General features: G+C 40.6%; 1 protein-coding gene across 1 annotated transcript; it reads left to right on the plus strand.

The window, feature by feature from the left end:
- The first annotated feature begins 295 nt into the window (after window positions 1-295).
- On the plus strand, window positions 296-10,502 carry ZNF394 (zinc finger protein 394). Its single transcript, XM_081054365.1, has 3 exons — window positions 296-942; window positions 3,006-3,132; window positions 7,301-10,502. Exons 1-3 carry the CDS (start codon window positions 490-492, stop codon window positions 8,374-8,376), a joined length of 1,656 nt encoding a protein of 551 aa, XP_080910491.1. The 5' UTR covers window positions 296-489; the 3' UTR covers window positions 8,377-10,502.
- The last annotated feature ends 7,821 nt before the right edge of the window (window positions 10,503-18,323 follow it).

Consider the following 18,323-nt stretch of genomic DNA (forward strand, 5'->3'; position numbering starts at 1 on the left):
TAACTATGTCGTACACCTGAAACATAATATTGCATGTTAGCTATATTTTAATAAAACTCTTTTTTTTAAAAAAGAATGATATTCAAGTTTTAAAAGAAGAGTATCCTTTAGTTGTGTAACCAGAAGGACTGCAAGCCCTACAAAGCAAGGTACACACCTAGAGAATCCCTGGAAAGAAGTAGGGAATCCCTGGAAGGAGCGGGAAAGGATAACCACAGAAATGCATCCACTCCTCCCGGGCGCCTAGAGAGGCCCCGGAAATGCCCCCCAGCGTGGGCACGTGACTCAGTGACGCACTTCCGGCCTGGGATACTAGCTTTTTTCGTCACCAGACGAGGCAGGTCGTGAGTGGCACAGCTGTGGATAGGAGGGGTCCCGGAGGGGGCCGCTGTTTGGGGAGAGCCCATGAGTTTCTTGGGTTTTTGCAGCGTTTGCTCTCTTCTCACCTGAAGGCAAAACTCGGAGAAAGTCGACAGGGTCCTAAGAAAGATGAGTTCGATCTTCACCGCAAGTCAAGGCAGCGACGCTGAGGCGGGGACCTGGAGGGTGGCTGGGGGGGCCAGGGGGGCCGCGCCGCCCCTGCGTGATGGACTTTTGATAGTTAAAGTGGAGGAAGACTCAGCCGGAGGTCGGGAGTCCGACCCACCAGGGGACTGTCACGATTCCGAAACTTGTCGACAACATTTTAGGCAGTTCTGTTACCAGGAAGTGGCGGGACCCGAAGAGGCGCTTAGCCGGCTCAGGGAACTTTGCCGTCGGTGGCTGAGGCCTGAGATGCACTCGAAGGAGCAGATCCTGGAGCTGCTGGTGCTGGAGCAGTTCCTGGCCATCCTGCCCGCCGAGCTCCAGGCCTGGGTGCGGAGGCGCTGCCCCGAGAGCGCGGAGGCGGCGGCCGCGGGAGTGCGGGCTTTTCAGGGGGCGCTCGGTGCCGCCTCGCCCCAGGTGAGGCGCTGGTGGTGGGAGTGTGGGGCGCGGAGGTGTGTGAATGCTGTGAATTTCCGAAGTTTTTCCGCATTACGTTTTGTGTACACTTCAGGATGTGCATGAAAGTTGACGTGGGAAACCGTGACACATCCAACCAGGAAATGATCCTTCAGCTGTGACAGTATTGTCTACCCATTGTGACACCGCTTTGTCTAAGTAGATTATTTGGGAAAGAAAGATGTCAGGAGGCTAGCACGGTAATTCCCTACCACTCAGAATGTGAGGAACCTTTTTACTTTTTAACGGTTTGGCGACTCCCCTTCTCCCACAATTGATAGGGCGGAGGGGCTGGAAGGGGCGTTAATAATTGATCATACCTACATGATGAAGCCTCGATAAAAACCCCAATGGGACGGGGTTCGGGGAGCTTCCAGGTTGGTAAATGCATCCACTTGGCGGGAGAGCCATGCACCCCAACTCGAGGGAAGCGATGCTTTTGAGTTCAGGACCCTCCCACACCTTGCCCTGTGCGTCTCTTCCATCTCCCTTTTTCTGAGTAATATCCTTTTATGATAAATTGATAATCTAGTAAGTCATCTGCTTTTCTGAGTTCTGGAGCCGCTCTAGAAAATTAATTGAACCCAAAGAGGGGGTTGTGGAAACCTCTGATCTAGTTGGTGCCTGAAGTTGGGGAGGGGGCAGTCTTGTAGGACTGAGCCCTTAATCTGTGGGACCTGAGCCCATCTCCAGGTAGGCAGTATCAGAATTACGCTAAACGGCGTGGCACCCAGCTGGTGTTGCAGAATTGTTTGACGTGTGGAAACACACACACATCTGGTGTTAGAAGTGAAGTAGTGTTATAGTGAAGTATTCAGAGTATTGAAAGGAGAGAAGACACACAGGAGTGTGGTCTTCCTTTACACAGAGACAGACGAGAAGCTCGGGAGGAAAATTATCACACTCAGGTCCAAGAGACAGGAGGCACTGCATGCCATACGACGTCATGGAAAAGACACCAGGGCGGTCAAGCAGGTGACAGGAGCTAGGGGAAAGCTTAGGCCAGAGCCTGTGTTGGGGTTTCTGACGGAAAGGCAGGGCAGGGCGGAGGGAACAGTAGGATCTGCTAGTTTAATTTCAGTGGGCTATAAATTACAGCAGTGGTCCCTAGTTGCCTGGTACCTGGCCTTGGGATGATTAAAGCGGGGGAATGTTGCCTCCTGGAGTGTATGGGCCAGATGGAGAAGATACGGCTCTGGATTAACCAATCAGCTGAGTCCTTTGCTCTCTCTAAGAACTGGCTGGCCCCAGGAACGGCACTCTCCACAGCCAGAAAGGTGGTTTTGTTTTTGTTTTAAGATGTCAAAACACTATAAAATATAACAAGACATAGCAGAAAAAAACAAAATATATTCCCCTTCCTTGTCACTGAGAGAGATCCCTGGAGTCAGTTTGTGAGTCATTAGTGGAACCTAGACAGCCATCTCCCTGCATCAGTTTTAAAACCTTCCCTTTATAAGAACTATGGCTTTACCGTCTCTGAATGGTCAACTTATATTTAAATAAGCCATCTGAAAAGGTTATCTTGTTGGATAATATCGTACTGTGCAATGGTCAAGGAAGGGAAAGGAAATTATACTGAGGAGTTGTTGGTAAGGTACCTTCATCTTCTTAAGGTATATATTTGTATCTATTTCACACAGGAGGAAGCTGTCTCAGGGCCAGCATTGGAACTTGGGACTTTCTAGTGATCTGTACATTTTTCATCTATACCAGATTTCCATTTTGATAAATCACAGGGCTGTAACTGCAGTGAATATTTCACTCTTAACCTCAAGTGTGTAGATGGTTCACAGACTTTTTGGGATTGCAAGAGAATGGCAGCCTCTGTCATTAGTCACTTTGAAACTCCCCCATCAGTACATGATTCGCTGATAAAGACTCAACAGCCATGGTGGTTACTTCATTCTCAGTGCTTCCTCCTTGGTGCTGGCTGACCTTTCTCTGGAGTCTAGCCTCATCCTGAGACTCGTGGGAAGGCTGTCCTGGGGCAGCAGGTGCTGAGAGATCTCCTGTTGTTGTAGGCTTTGGTGAAGGTCAAGGATGTGGCTGTGTCTCTCACCTGGGAGGACTGGGAGCATCTGGACGCAGTGCAGAGGGACTTCTACAGGGAGAGCACACCGAAGGATTACGGGAACACAGTCCCGCCGCGTAAGTGCTGTGACTTTGCTTGTCTCTAGCGATGTGTGATGTCAGAGGGGCTGGCTTCAGTCCGCTCCCTGAGCCGGTGCCATTCACAGACATAAGTGGAGAGACCTAGAGTCTCTTTTGTGACCCAAGGAAGATTTTTTTGTTCTATACGGTTAGGTGATAGATTCAGCTTATTTTGGTTCATTTTTTAATGAAATACATACAGTATTAAAAAATATTATGGGCACCTGTGTTTATCAAATTTTAGTAGTGGCCATATTGGCTTCATTTTTTCCCCCCAAAATAATGTTATAGCTATTGTGCAACCCTTCCTGAAAGCTGTTCCCTATGCTCCTTTTCCAGAGGTAACCAATATCCTGTTGTATTTATTATTTCCATGTTTGCTTTATATTCTTTTTATACATTTATGTAACCACATACACACACATTCTTTCCCTCTACATATACATATATAAACATGTAAATGTAAAACCCTGTGAATGTGTATACAGTATTTTTACGGTATATAAATTATATTACTGTATGATTCTTTTGCACCTTGCCTTTTTCTCAACATTACATTTTTGAGATTTATCCATGTTGATGTTTATTCATTTTAACACCTATGTATTTCATTGTGTATATTTCAAGATTCATTTATCCATTTTCCTATAAATGGACATTAAGGCTTCTAGTTTTTCACCACCATAAACAGTATCACACTGGACATTCTTGTATCTTTCTCCCTGTGATCATATATATGTATTGTGTTTCCCCGGAAATAAGACCTAACCAGAAAATAAGCCCTAGCATGATTTTTCAGAATGACATCCCCTGAACATAAGCCCTAATGCGTCTTTTGGAGCACAACTTAATATAAGACCCGGTCTTATTTTCAGGGAAACACGGTAGGAGTTTCTGAAGAGAAGGTACTTAGGGGTGTTTGCTCATCTTGCTGTCCAAAAGGATACCGGCAGTATACAAGGTTTCTTCTTTCTCTACAACTGTGTCAACATTTGGTGTGCAGCTGATGGCATGATGTGTTAACACAGTACTCCAAGTATTCCTTTTGAGATGTTAGGTTGCGTCCCACCTCCGCTCACAATCTGCTACCCTCTTCATTTCACTCCGAGTAAAAGCCTGTGATGTCCAGTGTGACTGGCCGTTACCACACCGACCCATCTCCTGCTCCCCTCACTCACTCTGCTCCAGCTCCACTGACCTTGCTACTACTTGACCATGGCTGGCAACCCGCTTCATAGTCTTTGCTCTAATTGTTCCCTCTGCCTGGAATGTTCTTCCAGAGTTCCACAAACTATAAGCAAACTCCCTGACTTGTTTCAGGTTTTTGCTCCGATTTCACCTTTCAGTGAGGTCTGACCTGACCGTCATGTTTAGCACTGCAGTTTGCCTGCCACATCTCCTCCCAGCCTGCTGACTGATCCTCTGCCTGGCTTGACTTGGGCCATAGCATTTATTACCCTCAAACAATCTGTCCAATGTTTTGTTTATTTATTGTCTGACCACCCCATCTAGAATGTAAACTCCACAATAGGAAAGATTTTTGACTGTTTTGTTCATTAATATATTCTAAGTGCCTAGAATAGTGCCTGGCACAGAATGGGTGCTGGGTAAATGCTATTTAGATTAATGAATGAATGGTATTTGGTGGTTTTAACTTGCCTTACCCTGATTTCTATGAGTTAAGTATCTTTCAGATATATTTTGGACATTCTGGTTTCCTCTCTTGTGAATTACCTGTTTATATCCTTATCTCCCCTTCTTTCCTGCATTATCTTTTTAAAAATTGCTTTGTGGCTGTCCTTTATAATTTTGATATAAATCCTTTGTTATTTTATTGGTTATACAGGTGGCTTGTCTTTTCACTATGGCATTTTTGCTATATAGAATTAAATTTTTTAATATGGTCAGTTTTTTCAATCTTTTACTTTATGGTTCAAGTAGTCTTAGGAAATATTAGGCCCGTCTTAATCCTGTTTCCAATTTTGCAGACATAACAACTTTAAAATGTTTTTAACTCTTTTCAATGGTATTTATTTTTATATTTCTAAATAAGATACCTACTCTGCTATTTTTCCCCCAATTTCAGTTATCTCTTGACTGCCTACTAAGACAAGAGTTTTATCCCCCGAACATACACATATTTAGCAGTCCATAATTCTCTCATTATAGTTAAATCAGTCTTTTTTGTTCATTAGTGTTCACATATATCAGGTATGCCATCATCTTCATATTCCGTTGGAGAGATCATCCTGAAGCTTCCTCTGCTCCAGTGTGAACAGGCTTCTTCTCCAGACCTGTTACTCAGCTGTTATTCTAGAACTTTCCTTCACTGTTACCCTGGGAATTCTTTCCTGGATCTCATACCATTTTCTTCCTTGGTTTTACCCTCCTTGATTTGATGGAGAGCATCTTCCAGTGTGTTCCATATGCTTGGGAGCTAAATTTTTTGAAACTTTGAGTGTCAGAAATGTCTTTACTCCTCTCTCACATTTGGATTGTAGAGCAGTTGGATATAGCATTCTGTGTTAGAAATGATTTTACCTTTGAATTTTGAAGACAGTGAATTTTCTAGCTAGCTTGCGATGTTGCTATTGAGAATCTGATTCCAATAATTCATCCTTGGTGTACAATCTGTTCTGTATAGAAGCCTTTAGAAGCTTTGCTTTATTAATCCTGCTAGTATGAAATTTCACCATGGATGTGCCTTAGTGTGAGGTGTTTTGTTTTTCTTTCATTCATTGTTCTGAGTAGTTGGTGGGCCTTAATAGACACTCATACCTTTAAGTTGTGGGGAATTTTTTATAGTATTTTTAAATTTATCTATTTTTAGTCTCATTTTTACTGTGTTCTTTCTGGGATTTCTTTCAGTTGGATGGATGTTGGAACTCATTGAGCCTGTAAGGTTCCTCCCACCCTGTTCCCATTTCTTCATCTATGAGATCTCCTTAGCTTTATTTTCCAACTCTTAAACTGAAATATTTTTGCTCTCATTATTTTCAAGAACTTTTGTTTCTTTAAGTATTCCTTTTCTTATAGCCTCCTTGTTTTCTGGATGCAATATCTTCTCTTATTTATCTGAGAATACTAGTTATAGGTTATTAAGTTTTCTCATTTCATGCATTACATGTTTCACTGTCATATCTATTAGAGGTTTTCTTGAACTACTGGTACTTTCACTTTCTGTTTGTATTTAATAGTCAAACTAAGAATTCTGACTGAAATCTCTGTTTGTTAGGGTAGGACTTGTGAACTAGGGATCTCCAGGATAGGGGTGGCCATCAGGTGATGGTAGATTTGGGCCTTCCCATATGTCAGTGTCTCTAGGTCTTTTGGCCTGAGTTGGTGAGTTTTACCATAGAGAGATTATTCAACAAATATTTTATTGAGTGTCTGCAGTAAGCCAGGTGCTATTCTAAGTGGGAAAACAATAGGGAATACGCCTATGAAATCTCTACCGTAAAAATTACTGCCCTTTCTGCCTGGAGGATATAAGCTTTTGGAGCAAGTAGTTTGAGCCTGAGGAGAGGACAGTGTAGTGAGGTTCTACCAATTAATTAGGGTGTCACTTTTCACTTGATCATTCTGATATAATAGTGGTACCTGTCCCCTATTCTTAGCTGTGTCTGATGTCCCCAATCCAGAATTTATCTGGTTCAGCCTTCCTGGAGAGTAAACTGCAAGAATTCTGGACTAGGGGATAGAATCTGGTTCCTTTACAGAGTTTCAAATCAGTCCTGTATTTATCTCCCACCCAAACCTTGCCTTCAGACAATGGAGGCTCCTGGTGTGTCTACTACTGTAACTCATCACAGGAATAGAATTTCTTTTGTTAAACCATCCTTCAGACATGGGATAAAGGCTAGACCGCCTCTCTTAACACCCCTTCCCAATTTACCTGTCATAGTATAGTGACGAACAACAGTGGAGTGGGGCGGGGGGAAAAGAGATGGCTTAGTGGGTACAGGCACAAGTATAAAAGCAAAGGAATTGGTTTTGTACAGGAAGATGTCAGCACATCTGACAGGTTAACTTAAAATAATTTAACTTCAGGAGTGGTTTCATGGAGATTAAAAAGGTTGGGGCGGGGGCTGTGTTTCTGCTGGTACTTGCTTATTTCACTCTTGCCAGGATGAAATGTCAACAATTTGTCATTTTAATGTTTCAGGTTTGGAAACCAGAACTGAGAACAAAGAGTTGATTCCAAAGCAAGAAATTCTAGACGTAGAGCCACAGAGGCAGCTACAAGAAGGGTCCCAGGGGAAGGCTCCCATGTTTTCCAAGTGTGGCGATACACATGAGACGGTAGAAAAGCAATCAGGAAACCCCTCATCACTGAAACTTGAACATTCTCCTGAAGAGCAAGGACTCACGAGCATCTCAGATCTCACAAATGGTTACACAGAAGGGGGGGACTCCAAAAATAATGAATTTGGGAATAGTGCCAGAAGTTCAAACTTTGTTCTTTGTCAGCATGACCTGACAGTAGAGAGGTCCATTAATGTTTATGAACGCGGGAGCAAGTGCAAACAGAGTTTGGATCCAGTGAAACTGCCGGTAGTGAAACCTCACAGATCTATTGACAACGAGGAAAATTTCCACAGTCCAGGCCTCTTTGAGGCCCTGAGGCAGGTCCGTGAAGAAAGACCTTATAAATGTGATAACTGTGAGAAGAGTTTCAAACAGCGTTCTGATCTCTTTAAACACCAGAGAATCCACACTGGGGAGAAACCCTATGAATGCCAAGAATGTGGGAAGAGCTTCCGTCAGAGTGCTGCCCTGATTAAACATCAGAGGACACATACCGGGGAAAAGCCATACATATGTTCCAAATGTGGGGACAGCTTCAGACAGAGCTCACATCTCAATCGGCATAAAAGAATCCACATAGGAGAGAAACACTACAAATGTAATGAATGTGGGGAAATCTGCCGAATTTCCAACCGGTTTAGACATCAGAGAATCCATAAAGGGGAGAGACCCTATACATGTGAAGAATGTGAGAAGAGCTTCAAACGGTGCTCTGACCTCTCTAAACATCAGAGAATCCACACTGGGGAGAAGCCTTATGGATGTTCTGAATGTGGGAAATGCTTCAGTCAGAGTGCAACCCTCATTACACACCAGAGAACTCACACTGGAGAAAAACCTTATAAATGTCTTGAATGTGGGGAAAGCTTTAGACAAAGTCCACACCTTATCCGACACCAAAGGATCCATAGAAATAAAGTCCCATCATTTTGACATGCTTCTGCATGAGCTGTTTTGTTTCTTTCTTCTTCTTTTTTTTTTTTTTATTGCCCAGAAACTACATTCTTTGGCTTGTGAAGTATTTCAGTCAATCATGGATCGTATTTCCTTGGGCATCATACCCAAGATAGATTCAGTCTGACTTAAGTCTCCAGACACACGTTGATAGAGTATTACTATGAAGGAGAAATGCATAAGTTGGGAGCCCCTCCAGCAGATGGTTCCATGGAGGAGACCTAAGGGCTGACAAGAGTAAGGGCTGACATGCGACATTCTGTCCTTGTCTCTTCACTCTTCCTACCTCTGCTCTGGGACCAAATCTTTGGCACTCCAATTACTTTCCTAAGAATTAATTTTAGTCACTTAGAATTGTCTTTCCCCTTAGGTGGTAGAGAGGATTTCAAATACTTTATCATCCAAAACACCTCATACAGTTCAGTGCATACAAGAGCCACTTTGTATTTTTGACCTGAAAAAAAATTAGCTTTGTAAAGTCTCTCTTTCCCATTCTTTCCCTGTTGGGTTAAACAACTAAAAACTTGGATTAGATCTTAAGTCTATCTTACTCTCTTTCTAGTTCTGCACACTCGTAACATGTATTGCATCCAAATTCTTTTTGAACCTTTTTTTAAATTTAGGGGATATAAGCACATTCTTGGATATTTGGGAAAACACTATAGGAAAAAATTATCTATACTCTCACACCTGATCTGTTACTGGCATTTACAATGGACCCTTGAGCAACGCGGGGGTTAAGGGCACCTATACCTTCTGTGCAGTCCAAAATCTGTGTATAACTTTTTGACACCCCAGAAATTTCAGTCATTCCTAGGTATCCATGGGTATTGGTTGTAGGAACCCTGTGGATATGAAAATCCACATATGCTCAAGTCCCTTGTATAAAATGGTGTAGAAAAATGCCTATGATCGGCCCTCCACATTTGCGGATTCCCAACCAGGGATTGAAAATACTGTCTTTCATCTGTGTTTGGCTGAATCCACAGATGTGAAACCGGTAGATACAGAGGGCCGACTGTATTGAAAAAAGTCTGCATATAAGCAGACCTTCACAGTTTAAACCCGTGTTGTTTAAGGATCGCTGTATTTCCTTTTGATTTTTTTCTGTGCATATTTTTATGTAATAAAAATAGTTTTTCTATTTCATATCTTTAATGTGTGTTAAGGATTTTACATGGTTTTCATAAATTTTAAGCTTAATGGCTGCACCATAATCCATCAAGTAGATGTAACAATTGACCCATTTTCCTTTTATTGGACATTTCAAGCATTTGTCGTCTTTTATTATTGCAAGCAATGCTATAGTGAATACCGTTATAATTTTAGCATAATTTGGATTGCTGTTTAGAATCTCAGGCTAGGTTCCCAGGTAGAATTCCTTGATCAGTGTGTGAGCTAGTTTTGGCTTTCAATACACCTTCCCAATTTCCTTCCCTGGAAGCAAATGCCAAATTACATCCTATTCTGAGATTTCTACTTTAGCTTTGTCACCTCACATTAACTTTTTTACCTAAATGTACAAAAACCAAAATGAAATTAACTGCCTTTCAAAACTCAGGTCCTTAACCTTGGATGTGGTAGAATAGCAGTGCATACTATCTCCTTTGACCCGCCTTAAAACCAACAAGGTACTGTGAAAGGGCTGGCTTAGATGCATTCGGGCTTCAGGGGGTCATGTGGAGTATTTATTTAACTTTTATTTGAATGAGATTTAGTATTAAGAGAACTGGGCTGAGGGTGAGGCGATGGTAAAAGTTGAAGCAGGCCATGAGCTTGTTTTCCCCAAGCTTATCAAGGTTATTTGCCCCAGGTCAGATAGCTAGTAAGATAGTCATATGTATATATAACCTGGTACAGGTACTGATCCTCGTGTTCTTTTTACTATAGGAATTTTGCAAACTTAGAATGGACTGTCTTCTCTCCATTTTTAGTTTTCCTCTATTCTTTTCCTCTCCTTTCTGTAGACATTTACTGTTACCTATGTACTACTTGAATTTCCCACATATGTGCCTTTCGTCAAAATGCTTCTCTGCTTTTAATCCCAGCTCCCATTCCCCAGCCCCTAAATCACCAAATTAATAAAGGAAAAATTCCACTCTTGTAAAACAACTTTAAAATTTCGTTTCTGAAAACATTTGCAAACTACAACATATAGTAAATTACTGTGTACGAGTATATGCCATCTCTGATCCCTAGATTATAAAGCGTCTTATTCTGCTCTGATGCCGTAACAAAATACCACAGACTGGGTGGATAAATAGCCTAAGTTTACTTTCTCACAGTTCCGGAGGCTGGAAGTCCAAGATCAGGGTGCCGCCAAAGGTTGGTGTCCTGATGGATCTTCCCGTCTTGTAGACAGCTGCCTTCTCACTGTGTCCTCACATGGCTTTTCCTGTGTGGTGGGCAGAAAGAGAACTCTGGTGTCTGTGACTCTTATAAGGACACCAGTCTTATCAATGAAAGCCCCACACTGACAACCTCACTTACCTTAATTAGCTCCATAACAGTAAGGAACCATATTATTACGTGTTTTCTCCCATAGTACCAAGCAGTGTCCGACAAAATGGTAAATCTAGATTTTTGCTACCAAAGTCACAGAAGACCTGACTGGAGCTGGGAGAGAGAGTTATAAAGTCATTAAAATCTTTGTCTTAGAATGTCGTTTTAAAATTTTCAAATTCTATTCTAGAAGGTTGGGCACCGTACTTGGAACTTCTAGGTCTCCAGAGCAGAAAGTTCTCCAGAGCAGAAATTAAAAGGAAAGTTCCTGGTGCCGCCTAGCGGGAACTGCAGGGTCAGGAGCCTGGCCAGAGTGAAGGATCAGAGGGTCTCCAACCATCCAGGGTTCCCAGAAGGTGCGCGAGGCAGGGCTGTCTACCAGGCCCAAGTAGAGGGTCCTGCTGAAGCTGAGCAGGTGAGCCCCCCTCTTCCCACATGCTTACTTTCTGGTAGGATTCTGAATAGTCTTTGGCAACCATTATTGACCTAGCAGGTGTCATAATGGAATGTGGGATCATTGGACAAGCACAGCATGGCTTGGGGGACTCAGTGGCCACTCATCTTGAGCCACATTGCCACTTTGAATGATTGGTCTAGATAATCTATCTTAGCACTCCTGTCCCCTTCAAAATCCATGTTGGATTCTTTTGGTGAGCAAAGGGCTTATCATAATTGAGCTCCCCATTTTGATTATTTTTAATTGTCCAAGACCCACTTACTAGATTATATATGTGGCTTAGCTGTTGGTCACAGCCACAAATAGCCTTTAGGGCATGTCTCTGGTTCTCCTATAGCTAAATGTACTGCTTGTTATTCAATCTTCTGTCTGACCAGATTGCTGATCTCCAGATCAGTTCTCATCCATACAACCAAAGCTGCCATTTTTTTTGTTTTATCAGGGAGTTTTATGGCTACCACTTGGCAGTAGGGGAAGGAAAGTGCTTGGAGGGGGTAACTGTCAGTCCAATAGGGCTGCTACTCTTTCCTGATGTGACACATGTCCCTCTCAAGCCCTTCCTTGTGGAGGTGGGTGGGGAAGTTAATGTTACTCTGAGCTCCAAAATCTCCAGTACACATAGATGCAAAATCCTTGATCTAAATAAAGCCTTGGGGCCACATGTGTCTCAAAAATCAGAATTTTTCAGTTTTTATAAAGGTATTTACATAACACCACATAGGGGGTTGGGCCAATACTCCATAATCCAACATGTTAATATTTCTGAAACAAAATGTATGAACATGAAATTGCCCACTGGGACTTTAAATCTTATTTTGCCACCAGAGTTCAGATCAATTCAGGTTAGGTAACCAAGTGGATTATGAGAAAACATTTTGCCCTCAGAGATTTTAGGATTTTTAGAATTGGAAATAAAAGGATTATGGATATTTTTATACATAGGCCTTGGACATTATATATATATATATATATATATATATATATATATATATATATATATATGATATAAATATAATATATATATTGAATATATATATATGATATAAATATAATATATATATATATGTATTGAAGATGGAAGAGCTGTCATCAGATTGACTGCTTGGAGAAGAGCCACCCTGGCAGTCATGTTTGTGTGCCTTAAACTGTTACCATGTTTCCCAGAAAATAAGACCTAGCTGGACAATCAGCTCTAATGTGCCTTTTGGAACAAAAATTAACATAAGACCTGGTCTTATTTTACTATAAGTAACATAAGACTCGGTCTTATGTTACTATAAATTAACATAAGACCCGGTCTTATTTTACTATAAAATATTTTAATATTTTATAGTAAAATAAGACCAGGTCCTATATAAGACCGAGTTTTATGTGAATTTTTGCTCCAAAAGACTCATTAGAGTTGATTGTCCTGCTAGGCCTTATTTATAAATATAAATTTTATATATTTATATATAAATATATATATCTATATTTTATATATAAATATATATATCTATATTTGTAAATATAAATATCTACATCTACCTACATAAAATTTTAGATAGATATGTATCTAGAACCCCACAAACAAGGCCAAATTGTAGGGAGAGTGTAAGACCTGTTTGCTTAATTCTCCGGCATTATATCTCTGTAGATATCCTTCTGAGCCAAGTTCAAGTCTTCCCACTTCTCCCTGTTGAAATACCCAGCCACTTCCTCAAATGACAGCAACTCCAAAAGAATCAGGAAATCATTATAATTCTTGTAAAGTACTAAAGTTAAGGACTATGGGCATCTTAAAGATCTTGATCTTTGGAAAGGTCTTTTGCATTGTATCACTGGACCCCTTGGGTTTTTTAAAAAACCTGTAACAAAGTACAATTTACAATATAAACAAATTAGATGAATGTCATAAAACACACCCATGTAACTAGCATCCCAATCAATAAACATTACCAGCCCCCAAAAGTCCCTCTACCTTGTGCTCCACTCCAATCACCTCCCAACCAAAGGCATTATCTTGTCTTCAAGCAACATAGTTTTATTTGTTTTTGTACTTTATATAAATGGAATCACCCAGTATATATTCTCGTGTCTAATTCATTTCACTTTCATTTTTGAAATGTATCCATATTACTGATGTACTTGTAGACATTTGTTATGGACTGAAGGTTTGTGTCCCTCTAAAATTCATGTATTGAGGCCCTAACTCCCTATCTTGCTTTTGGAGATGGGGCCTCTAAAGAAGTCATTCAAGTTAAATGAGCTCCTAAGGCGGGGCACTGATCCAATAGGATTAGTGTCCTTCTAAGAAGAAACATCGGAAAGCTTGCTCGCTCCTCCTCACATTCACTGAGGAAAGACCATGTGAGGACAGAGCAGCTCTCGGCCGCCAGGTAGAGTCCTCACCAGGACCAAACCAGCCAGAACAAGAATTTATTTTCTCGTAGTTCTGGAGGCTAGAACTCCAAGATTAAGGCGTTGGCAGGGTTGGTTCCTTCTGAGGCCTCTCTCCTTGGCTTGTACATGGCTCTCTTCTCCCTGTGTCTTCACATGGTCTTCCTTTTGTATAGATCTGGATCCAAATTTCCTCTTTATCTCAGGACACCAGTCAGATTGGATTGTAGCCCATCCTAGTGACCTCATTTTAACTTAATCACCTCCTAAAGGCCCTATTTCCAAATACAGTCACATTCTAAGGTGCTAGGGTTTAGAACTTCGACACATACATTTCTGGGGGTGGATACACAACTAAACACATAGCACATAGAAACTGCTAAAAGATCAACCTTAGTTATTTGTTCAATAATTCATACAGGTTTTTTTACTGAAACACTACAAGTCTTTTGGGGAAAAAATATAGGAGGTATTGTCCTAATCTCAGATTAATAAAGAATATCTTAATACTCTGCATTAAGTTAGCTTAATTATGACAGCTCTAAAAAATAGACCCAAAAAGCTATAGTTGTTCATTTCTCAATCCTATAACTGTGTTTCCCCGAAAATAAGACCTAGCAGGACAATCAACTCTAATGCGTCTTTTGGAGCAAAAATTCACATAAAACTCGGTCTTATATAGGACCCGGTCTTATTTTACTATAAAATATTTTAATATTTTACAGTAAAATAAGACCGGGTCTTATGTTAATTTATAGTAACATAAGACCGAATCTTATGTTACTTATGTTACTTATAGTAAAATAAGACCAGGTCTTATGTTAATTTTTGTTCCAAAAGGCGCATTAGAGCTGATTGTCCAGCTAGGTCTTATTTTCTGGGAAACATGGTAACAGTTTAAGGCACACAAACATGACTGCCAGGGTGGCTCTTCTCCAAGCAGTCAATCTGATGACAGCTCTTCCATCTTCAATACACAGCTTCCAAGATGCCCTGGGTTTTCTAATCTAGTCAACTGGAAAGAGGAAAAGAACATGGAGGTGTGAGGGCTTTTACTGGCCAAGACAAAAAGTGGCACACATCATCTGTACTCACACTCCAACGGTTAGAATTCAGTCACCTCACTACAGTGAACAACACAAGCTGTGAAATGTGGTCTAGTTGTGTGCCCAGAAAGAACAAAAACAAATTTCTCATAAATTGGTAGCAATAAAAAGCACCATCCTAAAAGATTGATCAATTCAACTACATTAAGATTAGGAAAAGACAAACAAAATAGGAAGCACAACCCATGGTAACAAAAAGATGTTCAATTACATTAGTAATAAGAGAAATGCAAATTAATCCATAATTAGATACTATTTTATACCTTACAGAATATCAATCTTTAAAAATCTGTCAGAAGCAAGTATTGATAAACATACAGAGTGGCAGGAACGCTCATCTATTGCTGTTGGGGGTGTAAATTGTTACATGTATTATAGAAAAGTTTGGCATTACTTTTTTTTTCCTTCCCTTTCTTCTGCCTCCCCCCACCCCAGTCCGATTCAAGCCATTGTTTCTCAGTCTAGTTATGTAGGACACAGCTCCCTGACCCATGCTGGTATTATGAGCCTTGCGCTCCCCCTGGCTGAGGCACCCAGTCGCCAGGCCAGGCGACAGTTCAGCCGCTCACCGCAGCTTACCACAATTCCGGCGGCTCACAGCAGCTCTCGCCGGCTGCCGGCCACTCAAGCTGGCCATCGGCTGCTCATGGCAGCACACGGTGGCCGGTGGCAGCCCACAGCAGCTCACGCCGACCTCCGGCTGCTCACGGCCCAGTATCAGTGAATAGGATTAAACCACACAGAAATTTGGATGACTCTCAAAACATATGTGCAGTGAAGGAACAAGAGTATAATTCAATGCATGTAAAATTCCAGAAAAAGCAAAGCTAAGTAATATAGTGTCCAGATATAGATAGGTGGTATGTATACATTATACAAGGGAGTGGTTAACATAACACTCACAGTATTTGTGAATCTTTGGTAAAGAGGAGGGGAGCTAAGTTTGGAGAGAATACAAGGAGCTTTCATGATTCTGAAAATGATCTATTTCTCAACTAGGATTAAGATGCATGCGGGGTTCTTTTTATAATTATTTACTGTCACATATCTTCATGTACTTCTGAATTACATTATTTCACAATAAACATAGACAAGTTCATCGTGAAATATTGCTAACATACAGACAAGTACACATAATATTGATTTTAAAGAACATTCACATATGCACCACACAGATTTATCAATTCTTAAAGTGCCAGATTTGTTTCAGATCATTTTTTAAAGAAATAAAACAGTGTGTACTGTTAAGGACCCTCTGTACCCTCTCTAATCCCATTCTTTTCTCTTTCTCATTAGAAAAAATAACTATCCTGAAGTTATGTATTTTCCCCATTTTATATTTTACTTATAAGATCTTACATCCATAAATAATACATGTAGTATTGCAGCTTTCAGAATTTTAAGAGCATATTGTACTTTAAATGTCATTTTGGAACTAGATTGATTTTTGTATATATCTATATATCCATATCTATATATCTGTATCTACATTACTCAAACTGCTAAAACGTATCCCATAGAGAAGTGGCAAAATGCTAAAGTTGGTGAATCTAGGTAAATGGTACAAGGAAGTTTTCTGTATTATCTAATTTTTTCTAAATTTGAAATTATTAATATTTCAGAATAACAACATCATTACTGATTCACTTATATTAGCCATATGCACTTCAGAATGGAAGTGGGGAAAATATCCGTTTACAATAGAGACACAAGTAAGCAGCCACGAATTTACTATCAAAAATCTGAAAACTTAACTGAAAATTAATTTTGCCAGGAAGTCATTTATTTCTACTTTATTCTAAAATTTATTTTTGAATATTATGTGTTTTTGCTTTATATTAGGTTGGTGCAAAAGTAATTGCGGTGTAAACGATTAAAAATTGCAAAAACTACAATTACTTCGCACCAACCTAATACTTGCTTGCACCTAATTTCCACCAGCTAAGAAATGTTGACAAATGGAGAAGCCACCTTGATGAAGTTACAGTTGAGAATGAACTTGAACAAGGTCAAGGTCTAGACCAGCGGTGTCCAAACTTTTTTCAACGTTTTTCACCAAGGGCCATATGCGGTAAAATACACAAACAGCCGGACCACTCACTCGAGGTGAAGTACGTATTGCCTCACCTGGTTTATTTAAGCAAACTAAATATATTTTTGGAATTTGCTGCGGGCCAATTAAAAATGGAACTGTGGCCCGCTGGCCGCAGTTTGGACACTGCTCTAGATTCATACAGGTGTTGTCAAAACTTGAATGTCAGCTGCATTTTGGTCATGCACATAAACCATTATTACATGATATTTTACTCAACTGTGACTCAAGTGTATAAAAATATGAGAAAATAAAACATTTACCAACTTTTTATCTTATTTAAGTTTTAACACACCCTGTTTTTTAATTTCTAATTTAGCATTTTACCTAAAGTCGGCAAATTAACATTTGTATTATTTATTTTTCCCCTTGACTTAAATATGGTGAAACAGCTTCTCTGGTCTTCTCAAGGAAAGATGTGCCTTTTCTAGTCCAGTGGAATAGTGTAGATTGTTGATGCCAGACTCCTCCGACCTTCACTGATTGAGCTGATGGTTGCTCAGTCTACCCAGGCATGGAGGACAATGGGTCCAGTCCATTAAGCAAATAGAAAAGCCCAAACTTGCACATTTTTTTCCCATTACCTTCTCTGGAGGACTAGTTTGGAGCTCTTGCCTTACACTATTAACAAACATGACACTGCTAATCTGTGCTCTTGGCCTGGCACCTGTCTCGCCTCTGGGAAAGGCAGGAAGCCTTCCCCGCACTCGCACTCGTGAGGTGGGGGCTCCTTTCTCCCAAAACAAGTTAGTTCAACAAGCCTACCAGACCAGTGTCATCCCTCCCTCCTTTGTGTCCCAGAAATTCGACTGAAAAAAATATTTTCAAACATAAATGAAAATATTTTATAGGGGTCACTTATACAGGGGAAAGAAGTTCAATCAATTTAGTTGTAGAGAAGGAAGTGGCACCAAATACAAGTTTCCTTGTGTCTCTGTAAGAAGTCTTTACAGGCTCTTTACAGTTCTATCCAATAAACCTTTTGGTTATGATGGAAACGTTGTATATCTGTGCTGAACCTGAAATGTGAGTTTTGACTGAGGAATTTAGTTTTATTTGTTCATTTTTAATAGCCTCGTAGGGCTACTGGTTACCATACTGAGTAGCGCAGATCTTTTCTTCCCCTGGGGACAGATGTGGCTGATTGTAAGCGTGTTTCATGCTAACCTTGGATCCTTTAGTTGTGCCCTTTCATTCTGGAAAGCTGGAAGCTTGTGCTTTATCTGAACAGAATAGATTTAATAGCCTGGCCCAGACTTCTAGGTACTCAAGGCTGGATCTGCTTTTCACAGCTCGCCATCTCCCAAGGTTAAGGGGGACTTATCTCTCATTGGCTTATCTCCTCATCAGTCAGAAATTTCAACTTCTTAATTTTGCTTAGGGAAACAAA

Source organism: Rhinolophus hipposideros (genome assembly GCF_964194185.1).
Source record: "Rhinolophus hipposideros genome assembly, chromosome: 7".
Lineage (NCBI taxonomy): Eukaryota > Metazoa > Chordata > Mammalia > Chiroptera > Rhinolophidae > Rhinolophus > Rhinolophus hipposideros.

What these genes read in the sequence shown, in the direction of transcription:
- ZNF394 (XM_081054365.1), top strand. Translation starts at nt 490, where the DNA reads ATGAGTTCGATCTTCACCGCAAGTCAAGGCAGCGACGCTGAGGCGGGG. An exon ending in TCGGTGCCGCCTCGCCCCAG is followed by an intron (nt 943 to 3,005) that starts GTGAGGCGCTGG and finishes CTGTTGTTGTAG; the next exon opens with GCTTTGGTGAAGGTCAAGGA. An exon ending in CGGGAACACAGTCCCGCCGC is followed by an intron (nt 3,133 to 7,300) that starts GTAAGTGCTGTG and finishes TTAATGTTTCAG; the next exon opens with GTTTGGAAACCAGAACTGAG.